At 30.1% G+C, this 16,111-nt stretch overlaps 1 protein-coding gene across 1 annotated transcript in view; it reads right to left on the minus strand.

The window, feature by feature from the left end:
* Nucleotides 1-899: 899 nt before the first annotated feature.
* The window catches only part of LOC126734913 (protein madd-4), a 531,919-nt gene continuing 516,707 nt past the window's right edge, over nt 900-16,111 (minus strand). The window contains exons 22-26 of the mRNA XM_050438751.1: nt 15,493-15,752; nt 9,826-9,998; nt 9,620-9,768; nt 9,035-9,188; nt 900-2,529 (exon numbers count right to left, since the gene is read on the minus strand). Of these exons, the coding sequence (XP_050294708.1) occupies nt 2,423-2,529; nt 9,035-9,188; nt 9,620-9,768; nt 9,826-9,998; nt 15,493-15,752 (843 nt within the window). The 3' untranslated portion in view covers nt 900-2,422. The remainder of the gene's footprint in view (nt 2,530-9,034; nt 9,189-9,619; nt 9,769-9,825; nt 9,999-15,492; nt 15,753-16,111) is intronic.

A 16,111-nucleotide genomic window follows, 5' to 3' on the forward strand; every position in this document is an offset into this window, starting at 1 on the left:
AAAAGACAGAGTCGTAGATTGATTTAGACTATCCTCAATTGCTTGGAATAACTCTCAGAGTAATTAGAAGATTATTCCAGGCTCTTTAAGTGACTCAGATCCTTGTAATCAGACTCTCACAAAATCTAGAAGAGCAAAATTCAAAAGACAGAGTCGTAGATTGACTTAGACTATCCTTAATTGCTTGGAATAACTCTCAGAGTAATTAGAAGATAATTCCAGGCTTCCTAAATGGCTCAGATTCCTGTGATAAAACTCTCATGTTATCTAGGATAACAATATTCAAAAGAGAGATTCATAGGTTGACTCAGATTATCCTTGATTGACTGGAAGAACTCTCAGAGTAATTAGAAGTTTATTCCAGGCTCTCCAAGTGACTCCAATCCCTGTAATAAGACTCTCACATTATCTAGAAGAGCAAAATCCAAAGGAGAGAGTCGTAAATTGACTCAGATCACTCTTAAGTATCTATTAGCTAATTATTATTAAAATTTTATTTTTTAATTAAAATTCAATCCAATTCCAGTTGATTTTCGCTACTAATGCATCCGAAATCTTTCTGAGGCTTAAACTCTAGAACGCTCCAACTTATGCTCAAATCCTCCCTGTTCTGCATTAAATGGCGAAAGCTTAGCTATCGATTTCTCATACGTCAAAAGTAGAAAACTGCGTTTAGTGCGAACAATTTTTACAGAAATCTGTAATCTATTATTTTTATTACAGTAAACTATGAATAATTATTGATCGTTGCTGTGTGTAGTTCTGCTTATAAAAGTCAGATGGCCCCAGGAACAAGGCTTATAACTGTTTTATTCCTACAAAAGCATACGCATCAATCGTTTCGAATCCCTCACATTTATTTATGAATTAAAACTTGAAGGAAAATAAAACGCTTTAGGTAATAACTTCCGTTACAGCCCCCGCCTTTGTATTAAATACACAGGCAGGCAAACTGTAACAATTTTATTTAAACATTAAAATTAACAATAAAAATAATAATATTTATTAGTAATTGTGCTTTTTTTTTTAAAATTTTATAACTAATTAAACACGTTCAATGTCAAGCCAATGGAATTTATTTATTTTTTTTAGGCGTATCGTTTATCAACAATAAATTCTCTAACGATAGTGGTCTAAATAAATATATACAATTTACATTTTTCTTTGTATTTTTTTTATACATTTTTAAATATCTTAATTCGTAAAGCTCTGTATCTGTATTTCTCTTAATTTAAAGCTGTAACGTTATTTTTTTAACATCGTTTATACAATTGTAGGTCAAAGGGAACTATCTAAATTACATAATAATTATCCCGTTAATACTGACAAAATATAGGAGTATATTATTATTGATTATCTCTATAGTTGGTATGGAAACTTTACAAGGGTTTATGACACACTATTGACTATTAATTCTTGGTATCAGATTTACCCCTGTAAAAGCGTCAAAGGTAGGTAAATATAAATAAATAGCACCTATTTATTATAAAAAAATATACAGGGTGCAGCTACACACTGTATAAAATCACTATATACTTTCTAGCATCTATAAAGCTTGTCCGAAATTATATGTACACCGGACTTAAATTTTGCCTAAATTTTATTTATTACAAAACGAGATGGACATTCCGTGAGTTGTCGCTTTCTTACTTTTGAATTTAAACCGTAAAATTCGAGAGCAATGAAGTTATGCCATGTAGGTACCGTATTTGATTCACAAGTAGTGTAAAATTTAGTAAATTTCATATTATTTAATAATAACTCTGTATAGGGAGTTTTTGTTTACGTTTAAAATTTACAGTAGATCAATGAAAGTTGTAGCAACTTTGAATCCATGATTCTCATTAACTATTCATTTGATCAAAATAATTTAAATGGGTTTTTAATTGATATTGACTTGATCTTCAGTTTAAATATGAACCGAGAAATTTAATTTAATAACTAAAGCATCTCCCTTAAGTTTTGAAAGACGACATTCAACGGAATCCATTTATACTAAAAATGTTTATAAGAGAATTTAAAATAATAACATTAACATAATTATTCAGTCTTAAATATTGGAAAAAAAGTGTTTGTTGTTAGGTAACGCATGCGAATTATATAACATAAAAAAAATCCCTGATATAAAAGTTGTTTGTTAAACTTTGTACAGTTGAAAACATACGTATTACTTAAAAACTAAATAACAAAAAAAAAACGTTTTTTTTTTTAAGTAATTATTTTACATAGGAATGGTGGTTTAAATACACTGTCATAAAGAAAAACTAAACATGAACCAAGCCCTAAGGTCACGCTCGCGTAATAAATATCTTGGTCCCAAAAATAAAACAAATTCAAATAAGCCTCATTTAGCACTGCAAAAACCTTCTTTGTTTATCAATTTACATAAAACACGTTACGTATGCCTTAAATTCCTATAGTCTTAGTCGTTATTTTTGCACGTGTGGCAGCACTGTTGCCTGTATTGGACTATTTTGCACAGGTCCAAGGATTTCACGTTAGGGCAAAACACTGAGAGATCCTTGCATCCTAAAATTTAAAAAAAAAACCTGAATTAATGCAATTACGTTTTACTTTACTGATTCAGTAAATAGTTTCACTCTATTTTATAATATGATTCAACCTGCACCGATACAATAGTCAACTGATCCAGGAGCTGAAGGTGAAAGATCCAAGCAGATCAAAAATAAGACAGATAATACAGTTAGTTCAGTAATGTAATAAAAAACAAGATCAAATTACAGATAGTAAAAAATTAATAGTACATTAAATGCTGAAAAATTTAATTTTATCTGAAAAAACAGATTTAGAATTAGTCAGAGTTTAACCCATTTATGGCCAGTGATGCGTATACGCAACACTGCACTAATGATTTATTTTTACAAAAAAATAGTGCTTTTTTCGCCTGAAATATGGGCTAGTACCATTGACGCAAGGTTGAACAAAAGTGACAGATTTAAATTTGAACCATTTTTTTCATTTGCTTTCTTGTACGAATTTTTTAAAAAGCCGGATTTTTTCTTATACCATGCTTGTCTTTGAAGTCTCCCCCCCCCCATTTATTTTTTGAACGGGTCAAAAAAAATTTTTGAAACTTGGCATAAGTAAATTGGTCTATAGATGGTATTTTTCACTGTAAACTAGGTAGTTGTAAATTCCTAGATGGCGGCTGGGCGACATCTTGAGAAAAAATTTTAAATAGAAAGGGGGGTCGTGTGGTACCTCATTTTAAAGGTCTCAATGAGTACTTTATAACCCTGAAATATTAGACCCATATCTTAACTCGTTTTAAAATGGCGGCCTAATAAAAAAGTATTTTTTTTATTTTAACGTTTTACATTCTTGTGATTTTTGAATAGGTAAAAATCAGTGTACAAAAATAAATGCGTCACTATTTTATTTTGACATAAAAACGACAGTTCTAAATGTCAAAATAACACATAAGCGCCATCTTGAATAAATGCATTAAATAGAAATCTTGTGTTACCTCATTTAAAAGGTTTTATTGAGTACTTTTAATATTTATTACATGGACTCGGTGGACTCCGTTTTGACCTGTCTAAAAGTAACAGGCAAAAAAACACACTGTTGCGATTTTATTAACGTTTTTAATAATAATATACAAATAATTTATAATTTTTGAATTTTGGATTTAAAGATTAACTTTTTGGTATCTAAAGACTTACTGAACCGCCCTCGTATGTCACATTTCACGTTAAAGGTTATTGAACATTATTTAGACATTCCAAAAACCAAATAGCTATTAAAAAAACTCGAAAAAAAATTTTGATATTTTTCCTTAACCAGTAAATTACTCTTGTATCGGCCATTGTTAGATATTGTTTAGTGTGTTTGGCAGTTTGAATTTATTGTTTTTTTCAAAATGGTTAATTCTCGTCCATTGGAGGAAAAAGTAGAAGCAATTTTTATTTATGGAGCAACGCGTAATTTTCATGAGACTGAAAGGGTTTTCAACGAACGTTTTCCTGATCGTCCTATATGCCGTAAATATTTAAGGGAACTTGTAAATAAATTTACAACTACTGGTACTGTCCAGGATAAAAAACGCCCAGGCCATATGTCTATTTCAGAAGAAAAGCAAGTCCAAATAATTGGCGAAATAATAGAAAATCCCCAACATTCTACTCCAACTGTTGCTGATATCTGTGAAGTTTCAACTTCGACGGCATGGAGAGTTTTAAAAAATAATAAGTTTCACCCGTACAAGATCCAAATGGTCCATCAACTGACTGAAGATGATCCTGACCGAAGAGTGCAATTCTGTGAAATTATGGCAGAGAGAGTAGAAAGGCAACCTACGTACGTGCGCAACATTTGTTTTAGCGACGAATGTACTTTTTTTTTAAATGGTAATGTCCACAGACAAAATTGTCGATATTGGAGTGATACCAATCCACACATTTTTCGTGAAACCCGATCTCAGTATTCGCAAAAAATCAATGTATGGGCAGGAATATTAGGGAATCATATCGTAGGGCCGCTGTTTTTAGAAGAAAATTTAACAGGTGAATTGTACTTAAATATGCTAGAAAATGCTATCGATCCTCTCATAACAGAAATTGTTGAGGCTAATGTACATGAATTTGACATGGAAATTACATTTCAACAAGATGGTGCTCCTCCGCATTTTGCCAGGAATGTGAGAAATTATTTAAATGATAATTATTTTGGTCGTTGGATAGGTCGTCGGGGTCCTATTGAATGGCCAGCTCAGTCACCAGATTTAACGCCGCTAGACTTTTTTTTGTGGGGATACCTAAAGCAAAAGGTATACGAAACAGAACCTGCCTCAATTTTTGAGCTACGACAAAGAATCACTAACATTTGTCAAAATATTGAGGCAGATGTATTTGAAAATGTTCGACGTGAATTTTCAGATAGGTTATTTATGTGTCAAGAGGTACAAGGAAATCATTTCCAGCATCTTTTAAATTAAATATTGTTTTTCTTTTAATAAATTGTTTATTTGCTAATTGTAAATTAGTATTTCATTGTATTCTATTAAAAACGTTAATAAAATTAATAAGTTACTTTTAGACAGGTCATTGAGACCTTTAAAATGAGGTACCACACGACCCCCCTTTCTATTTAAAATTTTTTCTCAAGATGTCGCCCAGCCGCCATCTTGGAATTTACAACTACCTAGTTTACAGTGAAAAATAGTATCTATAGACCAATTTACTTATGCCAAGTTTCAAAAATTTTTTTTGACCCGTTCAAAAAATAAATGGGGGGGAGGACTTCAAAGAAAAGCACTGTATATGGCCGCACATTTTTAAAAATCATATACTATTTAATGTTTTTATTTTCAAAGTTTTTTATTTTTTTAACACTAATTACATTCCATACTACACCATAAAATTGAAAACCGGGGCCTAGTTGAACCAGGGTTTTCCTAATTAGGTCATAAATTATGCTGTTGCGTTCTTGCATCACCGGCCGAATAACTGAAATTGCCTGTCACAAGTGTGTTTAGACAAGTCTAGCAATTAGTACCCCTTATCATGTAAAACCTCTTACTTTTGCTAAAAGATATAATAGAAAATCGAAAAAAGAAGTGTCAATCCCACAACCAGCTGTAATACATATGGGAAGAGTAGATTTGCATGATAATGGCGTGGCAAATTATAGAATCGGTGTGATGGGTAAGAAATGGTGATGGCCACTATTTAAAAATACAATAGACAGTACTCTTGTCAATTCCTGGAAACTCTATAACACGGTGAATCACAATAAAATGTCACAACTGAATTTTAAATCATTCATCGCCGTACGCTTATTATAAAAACAAAGAACTTTGTCGCTAGACCACAAGTGAAATGAGGGTTGATCACTCTGGACATGTAATCAGTAGGACTGACTCCCGAAGAAGATGTCATGTATGTAGAAGTCAAACAATTTATATTTGTGAGCGTTGTACTATTTATTTACACGCTGATTGGCAATATCACTTAACACTATAGGCCGTTGATGCGTTTACGCAACACCACTTATTTCAGAAAGTAGCAGATTTATTTCTTTTTTGATTTCACATATGTGTTTCTGTAATGTGTTTTCATAATTAAAATATAAGTAATTAATTAGTCAAATCATAACACTAAAGATCATTGAACCAGTTATATGGTCTAAATATTAACTCTTTTTTGGTCAATTTAGTGCCATAAGTGTTAATATGAAATACATTTAGTGGAATGCATAAAATGTACTACTGTACTTATCTATAAATATTTTTATTTGTTAATACTCTTGAGAATAATGAAATTTTGTTTAAAATTAAATGAGAACAAGGTGCATTAAAGAAACGATTTGCTGTCTTGATGTAAGGGTTTAAAAATGTGTCTATTAATTCTCTAATTGATTTAATTATATAGATATTAAAGCACTTTTCAAAATATTGAGAATTTGTGAAATTGTTAAAAAAATTTATTGAAGACCACAGGGGAAAAACGATCCAAGTCCGCCCGAACTCGACAAAGAACGGTCGAAGTCCACAATGTGTCCGCTTAAATCGTTTAAGATTCGTTATAGACCGTGAGGCCAGGAGACAAAAATGGTTCATGGTAGAATATGTAAGAAGAGCGTGAAATTAATCACTGTTAAATTTTGATAATCAATCCATAATTCTTTAAGAGCAACGTTCACCTTAATGTCAATGACTACCAACAAGTTCTGGCCTGAATTAGATAAAATGACTGAAGTGTAGTTCTAACTGGCCATCGAGATCATCCGATTCGAATACGTTAGACTTTTACTCATTCAGTGTGTTTTATTTACATTTAAAATAAGAAGTGATTAGGTATTAAATGATTTTTTACACACAGAAAAATCCCGATGGATTTTTTCACATTTTGTTGTGCAAAAAAAAATGTTTAATTTTAATACACAATTGTTAGATAATATCTCACAGTCCTGTATAAAAATTCTCAGGCATTTTGTATATGTTTTAATGTGTATATTTTATACAATTATTGCATATTAAATTAATACACCATAAGTGGATATTAATTATTAAGATAATGTGTATAAATATTCCACATTTTTTTTTTTAATTCAATGCAGTTTGGTAAAAAATCTAATAACCAAGTATATTTTTACTACAATTTTTAATTATTTTTTTATTCTGGCTTGTGTTGATTTTATTTACAATTGTGTAGAATAAAAACGATTCTTGCTAATAGCCCTTCACAATTATAGAATTTTAAACTATGTATTGTGTAGTTATAATACACAATTGTGTATAAAGGAGGACGCGCCCGACGCCCTTGCCTTTGCCGCTAGAACTTCGTTGTTAGCGTCAATGTTGCCAGATTCAATATTAAACAGTTGTAAAGGTATGCATCAAAATTTGCAGTCGATTTAAAGTTGTTAATTGAAAATGATTTAATAGGATATTTAAAAATAAGCCCAATCAGCATAAGTTCTTATTTTATTTATTTAAATAATATCGTGATAATAACACGCGTAAGGAAAAAGGAAACGTACATTTTTAATTGGCGGTGTAATCTTTAAGATACATTTGATGGCAGCATTGCTATCCCAGTGCCACAGGTGTTCAACTGTTCATTCTTCAGTCCTTCAATCAATCGGCCGGCATTAATTTGTTTTAAGGTTTTTTCGTTTCGTTAAGTGTTAAAATTGCATAAGAAAAAAATGGATATATTCGTTGAAGATAAACTTAAGGAGTGGGGTTTATTGGACCAACTCCAGGAGCAGTTTGTAGGTAGGTAATTAGGTAAGCACCATATTTTTTTTGCATTTATTGTATAACTTGGAATTTACTGGATATTTTGATGTTTAGTTTGATGACAGGTAGCTGGTACCTGTTTAGTTTTTCAGTGATAACTGATAACTTTACAGTAGAATAGATAAGTAGGTATACTTACTTTTTTTACATCTTTTTTATCTTTGTACCTATCCAATTTTAATGTAGAGGTCGGTTAAATTTGTAACCTTTATTGCATTTGTATTTCAATTTGTATTACAAAATGGTATCTACTTAATCATAGTTTGGATATGTTACTATGGTAATTAAACTATTATCAACAAACTAAAAACCTTTTAAAATTAAATTTTAAAAATTTCTTAAAAATTACCTAGGCTATTACTATTAAAACAAATAATTAAGATTTTTTTTTATTGGATAGGAAGGAAGGCTCCTGTAGATATATCGTGTCCACCAAGATCCCCTAAACTTACATGGAGCTACAAAGGAGGCAGTGTAAAATATCTATGAAAAAAACTTAGGTTTGAAACGATTGAAGAAAATATTTAATACTTTAATGTATTAATGGTGGAATTTTCGAAAATATTTCATACAATTAAATAAATTGTTAAAATAAGAAAACAGCTTTTTTTTATCCTGTTTTTCCCAGGCTCACTAGAATTTATTATTTTACAGATTTATGACGAAATTCTCTAAAATGTATTTTAAATTTTTAAACAATTTGTTTATTTTTTTTATACAAATATATTGATTATTTTTAAATTTTTATGAATATAAATACAAAACATTGTAATAAAAAACTCCAGTTCTTATGTTAATTTGATATACAAACCTAAAATAAGTAACCTACAATATATTTAAATTTATAAAACAATATATAGTATTATTATACACAATTTGTAATAAAATTTAATAGTTGAAATGAAAGAAAATAAAATATATTGTTAAAACAACCTACACTAACGTGTGTATTTAAAATGCACAAATTGTGTTTTTTTCCTGTACATACCATGTTAAAAAAACACTAAGAGTTTGCTTTTTTACTGAATAATTATATTAAATAAATATAAAATATTGTGGAATTTAAGTACACAAATAGTGTACTATATATACAATAAAATAAATCAAATTGATACACAATTTGTTGATTATAGAACCACAGTTGTTTAAACACAATAGCATAGAGAAATTCTACACAAATTGATTCTGTACCATTTCCAGAATCAAATTGTATGTAAAATCTATACAATTGTTGAATTTTTATTCACCTATTTTTAAGAGTGTACTTACCAACTGTGTTTTCACAAGGCGGCCCTTTACACGTTTTCCTAGCTAAGGGTCTTGGCACATTTTTACAGGCACTGCCGGCGTTCTTTTTGGTGCCGTACCAAACACAATGGAAAGTTCTATACTTTTCTCCTAGGGTGCCACATTTGGCGTTACACTAAAAACAATATTTATTTACAATAATTTTTCAGATATGAATAAGTTTAAACTGTAATTCAGCGGTAAGGAATGAGTTCTTAATAGAGGGTAGACTTGAAGTCAATCTAATGAAATAAAAAGACTTTGATACATTTTTTGCCTAATTTTTTAATTAAGTGTTTTTTCTAATTCATTGCACTTTGATTTCAGTTAAGCCACCCATAATGTCATTGTAACATGTCACTAACTTTTAACTTGATGAGAGAATAACGCTGCGTTAGCTCTTATCAGGAAAGGAAAACAGGTTGCTTACCTAAAAATATCTATTTTATGTTTGTAGTTTTCTGTATTAAGACCGCATTCCCATTTGCACTTCATAAGCCAAAACACACACAAAAGTCACCAAACCATCAGGAAATAAAGGCTTTTTAGTAAACTAATGTATTTTACCTTTGACCAACTGCCAACTTTCCACTTTCCAACACATTTTTCATTAAAACACTCCTGCCTGTGATGTGGTTTTTCATCAAAACGACATTGGCTGACGTCCAGCGTTAAGTTTCTCGCAATTTGACATTTGACGGTTCTTCGCTGCATCGCTACAAACAAATTTTGGCTCAGAACCCGTTAAACTATATGAAAAATTTAACAAAAACCTTTATTCAAGGAAAAACACTTGGAATTCTCGCACAATGTCCATTCGGTGACGGTCCAGTTCGGACACTCATCGAAACCGCATTTTCGAGTGGTTTTCGGTTTTTCGATGCCGGCATCTTCGCATAAGTTGTCGTCGGCGTATTGGGTACTGTTATGTAACTTTACGGTACATCTGAAATTAGTAAATTTTTATTTTATAATAGGTAAGAACTGTACCAGATCCTTAAAGTAATAAAAAAATAGACCATATTAAATTTCTCGTACAACAATTTTGAATCGACTAATTGAAGATATTTTAACATTACCAGAGTGTAGTAATGACAGTGTACATAGTGTCAAAGATACTCTTACGAGGACTGAGATTATTTATGTAAGATAGTTTGTGTGGTTTATGGAAGATGTAGTCACTGGGATAATGATCTATTTTCTAATGGATGGTTAGTGAATGCTGATCTAGTCGAGTCTTTCTTACCAGAAACCCTAAAATTTATTTCTTTATTAACGAAGTTAATCCAGGAAAAGTGTGCAAATTATCAAAATTTTGTTTTTTGAGGTAATAGGTTTATTATTAAAATAAAAAATATAATTTATTCAAAAAAAAAAAGTTTTGCTCAAAATTTTGATTAGTTTAAAAAAAAACGCTGAAATAGGTGTTCAAAAAGTCAAAATATTCTAGAAATACGTATATGGTAAATTTTCAAAACTATATTTTGTCCAGTTTTTGAAATATGGAAATTTTGCAAAATTTTCAAAATAAGTCACTTTTTTAAAAATATGTGTTTTTCTCAAAATTTAATTTTTTTTTTTTAAAACCCTGAAATAGGTGTCTAATAAAATTATTCCAGGAATACGTGTGCAAATTTTCAAATTTTTATTTTGGCTGGAATTTGAGTTACAATAAAATGAAAAAAAAATAAATTTATAAAATTTTTTCAATAATAATAATAATTTAACTTTATTAGCATACCAGCTACATATAAAAAAAAAACAAAAAAAATTAAGAAAATAAATAATAAAACCCTGAAATAGGTATGCGGTCAAATTATTTCCGGAATATCAAAGTCGGTGTTGATGTAATATTTTGTAGCCATTATACATGTAAAATTTTAACTTTCATTTTAAGCTCATAATTTTAACTATCCCATTTTATATTAGCAATTAATTTTAATTTTAATCATGGAATTGTATTTACAATTTTAAACTTTTTTATCTTTACCATTTTTAATCTAGGTTAGTTTTTATCACTTTTTAATGTTTGGTTTTACGTGCTTCTCAAGGTTTTTGTATTTGTTTTCTCCTTGCAGCCTTATGTATTTTGTAGTTTGTATATAAATTTTTTTTTTGATACCAGTTTCTTGTATGTAGCTATTATGCTAAATAAACGGTATTATTATTATTATTATTATTATTATTAATACATGTGCTTCAATTTTATTTTGTCAGATTTTTGAATTATGAGAATTTTATGAAATTTTTTGAAAAAAGTCACCATATTCTTGAAAAATCCACTTTTTGCTCAACACCTTGTAAATTTCTCAAAAAACACTGATATAAGTGTCTAATAAAATTAGTTTAGGAATACATGTGCTAATTTTCAAAATTCTATTTGGACTGGGTTTTTAGTTAGCAGTATTTTTAAAAATTTTCAAAAAAAAACACTAAATAACGTAATCAGTCACAGAGTTTAGGAATACGTAAGCAAATTGTCAAAATCTTATTTTGACAATATGAGTTACGGGCATTTTGTGAATTTTGTAAAAAAAATAATCACAAAAGTTTACCTTTCCTCAATAACCTGTACATCTTTTAAGAAACCTTGAAATATGGGTCCAATCAAATTATCGCATTTTTAAGAGCGAAGCTCTTATAATGTGCTCGTGAAGAATTGACAGATTTTAGGACTCGCGTCACATAAACGTTAATAACTTTGCTTCTATGGCGAATTTTTTTTTCTGATTTTCACCGTTATATGTGGGAAGGTTGAGGCTACGTGATGGTGTAGTTTTTTTTTTACCACGCTACCCGGAAGGGGCGGGCGGTTTGTGGAAAACAGACTGAGCCGAATTTTCTGAAACTCACTGATGTCAAAGCCCTTTATGAGAAGCAGTGCAGAAAGGGCGCTTTTTAAAAAAAACCCATTGGAAGTGGGATTTTTTTGTGAATGAAATTTGAACTTTTTGCACGGTACCTCGCGGACTTAAACAATTGTAGGGCCTTACCGGTAACCTTCATGATGATGCGAATAAAACAGCCCTTTTCTACATGAATGTAGCTATCTTTTTTGTTAAAATAATTTTTTTCAAAAAGCAACTGCTTCCAAGATAAACGAGCGCAAACGTAAATTTTTTTTTTCAAAAAAAAAAGTGAATTTTTTGAGAAATAATTTTTTTTCTACTAAAAAATTTTTTTTTTAGTTTTTTTTTGTTTACACTTCTTGAAAGCATAATCCTTTAGGATTAAATAGAGGTATTAATCATGTCGCTAGGTATTATACAGGGTGAGCTGTGTTAACAAATATAAACCCCTCTTTGAGCCTTTTTTTGACCAATTTTTTATATTTTTCTTAATAACTCTTTAATGGCGGCACCTAGAGATTTCAAACTTTCAGCGTTTTAAGAACTTTTTAAAAGCTATTTTTCAACATAGTCTACAGTCTTCTACGTAGAGCGGTTTTTGCTCTACACCTTTTTTTAACTTTGACGCTTAATACCGGCATATCTATGATACCTAAGAAAACCATTTTTTTTCTGAAATCACCGGACACTATCTGGCTATAAACCACTAAAAACCGTTTTTCTCCAAATGTTACCGCTGTTCCGCAAGGCGCTGTTATTTAAGAAAAACCCCAAAAAATAAGCCGTTCCAATCAACCAGTCATACCGTCGACACCACGGGAGCCAACGCATGGTACAATATAGTTAGCGGTCCAGCACCCAATTTTAAAGCATACGGACGACGTCACTATCGAGTCGCACATGGCCAGATGACGTAATCGCGGGGTTTTCGGTATCGTGGCGGCAAATTCAAGTTTGCGCTACGAGTTAGACTAGGAAAAACGGTTTGAGAGAAGGATGGAGGATGTCTGGCAACAATTATAAACGCGTCGTGTTCGTCTTGTGACGTCATGAGTTATTTTATTAATGAATATTATTAGTATTACGGGACAATTTTACGCGATTTCTTGATAAATTACTAGGATAAATAAAATGAATATAAATATTAATAAATATATAGAGGGTATTGATATTATGGAACATTTATAAGGATAATAATAGTATATAAATAGAATTATGCGGAGGGTTTTAAGGTTGAAGGCATAAATAAGGAAAATATTATTTATAATAATAGTAATATTAATCTACAGGGTGTTTTAAGGTTTAAAAACATTTACAAGAAAGATATTATTTATATTAATAGTAAAAGCAGCATAAAGGTTAGGACAAGGTATAAATACCTGGAAAAAAATAATAGTAATAATAGTTTTATTTCAGTTAAAATTCCTTTAGTGGGTGTTGCTAAATTGGTAATAAATTTATATTAATAGTTTATCAATTTAGAAAAAAAAGACATTGATGCGGTGTCAAAAAAAGGTGTATTTTTTGTATTATTTTACTATATTACTGATATCACGGCTTTTATAGCTTCAATTCAATAAGTTGATATATTTCTTTATTCGTTTTTTTTTCCTTTAAATTTTTTTTATTTTATTATAATTGCCTTTTAAAATAAAAATTAAAAAAAAAACAAGAAGCAAACCACTTTTTCCTATCCTAATACATTGCTTCTTATGGTACCTGATCTTTCTCTTTAGATTGTGACACTCGTATAAATCGTGGAAAAATTTGTCATAAAGCTTTTTTACTAGTTTTTGAATGAACTCTAACTAGAAAAAAAAAATTTTGAATTCGGAGCATATTTTGAAAAAATGGTCATTTTGGCCCCGGATTTTGTTCGAAAATCGAAAAATGCAAAGAAATAGGTTTTCCGTTCGTTTTAGAGTCAAATCGGTAATAATCTTTTTTAAAGGTACTCTGAAGTAGTAAAGGATAGAAAAATAAAAAATTGAAATTTTTCCATAGGGCTAATGATAATTCAATATTTATGTTTTATAGTTTTTTTCAATTTTCTCCGATTCTATGATAGTTAGAACCGATTCGTTTTGACATACGGATACCTCGTAATATTCCTAAGAACTTTTGTTGGAAGCAAAAAGTTCTCAGACTTACAGTTAATTTAGAAAAAAATAAAAATAATTTTTTTGAAATTTTTCGTGGGTATACAGGGTATTCGATTTTCGACCAAAAAAAATTATTTTTTTAATGGGTTTTTTTACAGGAAATTGTTAGTTTAGGACTTACTTTAAAATTTGTCAATAATCATTTAAGGAAAAAAAAATTGTACGGTAGAAAAAAACCAGTTTTCTTTTGTTTTTTTCCACTTTTTTACTTATATCTCGGCTTCTATAGCTTCGATTCAATTCGTTTATGGTTTTTTTTATTTCTTATATTATATTTTTCTCATTAAGCTTTTTTACTAGTTTTTGAATGGTATTTAACTAGAAAAAAGAAATTTTGAATTCAGAGCATATTTTGGTCAATGCTCATTTTGACCCCAAATTTTGTTCGAAAATCGAAAAATGCCAAGAAATAGGTTTTCTGTTCATTTTAGAGTCAAATTGGTAATAACCTTTCTTAAAGGTATTCTGAAGTAGTACAGCATTGAAAAATAAAAAATTGAAATTTTTCCATAGGGCTCTTGATAATTCGATATTTATGTTTACTAGTTTTTTTCAATTTTCGCCGATTCTATAATAGCTAGGACCAATTCGTTTTGACAGACGAGTACATCCTAATACTCCCAAGAACTTTTATTTGATATAAAAAGTTGTCAGAGTTATAGTTTATTTATAAAAAAATAAAAACCATTTTATCGAAAATTTTCGTGGGTATACCCTTTTCGATTTTCGACCAAAAAAAAATAATTTTTTTATTGGGCTTTTTTACTGGAAATTGTTAGTTTAGGGCTTACTTGGAAATTTGCCAATAATCATTTTAGAAAAAAAAATGGTACGGTGGGAAAAAACCAGTTTTCTATTGTTTTTCTCACATTTTTATTTATATCTCGGCTTCTATAGTTTCGATTCAATTGGTTTTTGGTTTTTTTTATTCCTTATTCTCCTCATGTCAATTCTTTTTATATCTTAGCTTTCAAAAATAAATTTGAACAAAAAAAAATCGACATAAAAACACGGTTGTCTTATTCCAATACCCTAATAAATGGGACCCTATTTTTCCTTTATCTTGTGGCACGTATAAATCGTGGAAAATGTATTTATTAAACTTTTTTACTTAATTTTGAATGGCCTTTAAAGTAAAAAAATAAATTTTGAATTTGGAGCATAATTTAAAAACGTAAATGAAATAAAATTACTAAATATATATTACTAATATATATAAAAATTTTTTAAAATAACTGGTCCCCAAGGACCAAAGTACCACGCGAAGCGTCTACTTGTTAAATTAGGTGCTATAAATTAACTTGGTTATTTATTCAGAATAGCTCTGACTTAGACTATAAGAAAAATAAATGAAATAATTTTAATGGAAATAAATATATAATTACAAATATTCCAAATAAATAAGTCTGGATTTACAAAAGAGACTTACCTACAACTCCGTTTCTGTAATCCAGCACCACCGCAAGTTTCCGAGCAACCGGACCAATCGGACAACGTCCACTCGAACACCAGGTTCTCCTTGGTACCTTTTCCAAGGACAACATCCTGGACCTCATCAGACGATGCCGTGGCAACCATCGTTTGATCGGTGGTGGGTGGGATCTGATGGGTGTTTACCGGAAATGTGACCATGCGATGCCCGCGTGATTGCAAGGGTTCGAATTTAAAAATCGGAAACGGCCACAAATCCTATATTTGGAAAAACGTAATAATATAACAAATGTATCCAATCGAATCAAAATGGTTACCGAGTTATATAATAAAACGGTCGCGGGTGAACTTTTATCGGATTTTCGGGCGAAGCGTTCTTTATATTCGGATATTTCGGGAAACTTTCCAGACTTTTGGAATATTAAAGTGTCATTTCTCGGACAAATAATCTTGTTTCGTTCTCCCTCCCCATTTTCATATGGCGGGTAAAAAACTCATTTTCGGTATGAAAAACACGAGTACAGTTTTTCAAGATGAATCAACATTTTGTTGATTTTAACTTAAATTAGACCCAGTAAACAATATCTTCATTAGAAATTAAGTTTTCCCTAAAAGGG

This window comes from Anthonomus grandis, chromosome 4, assembly GCF_022605725.1.
Source record: "Anthonomus grandis grandis chromosome 4, icAntGran1.3, whole genome shotgun sequence".
NCBI lineage: Eukaryota > Metazoa > Arthropoda > Insecta > Coleoptera > Curculionidae > Anthonomus > Anthonomus grandis.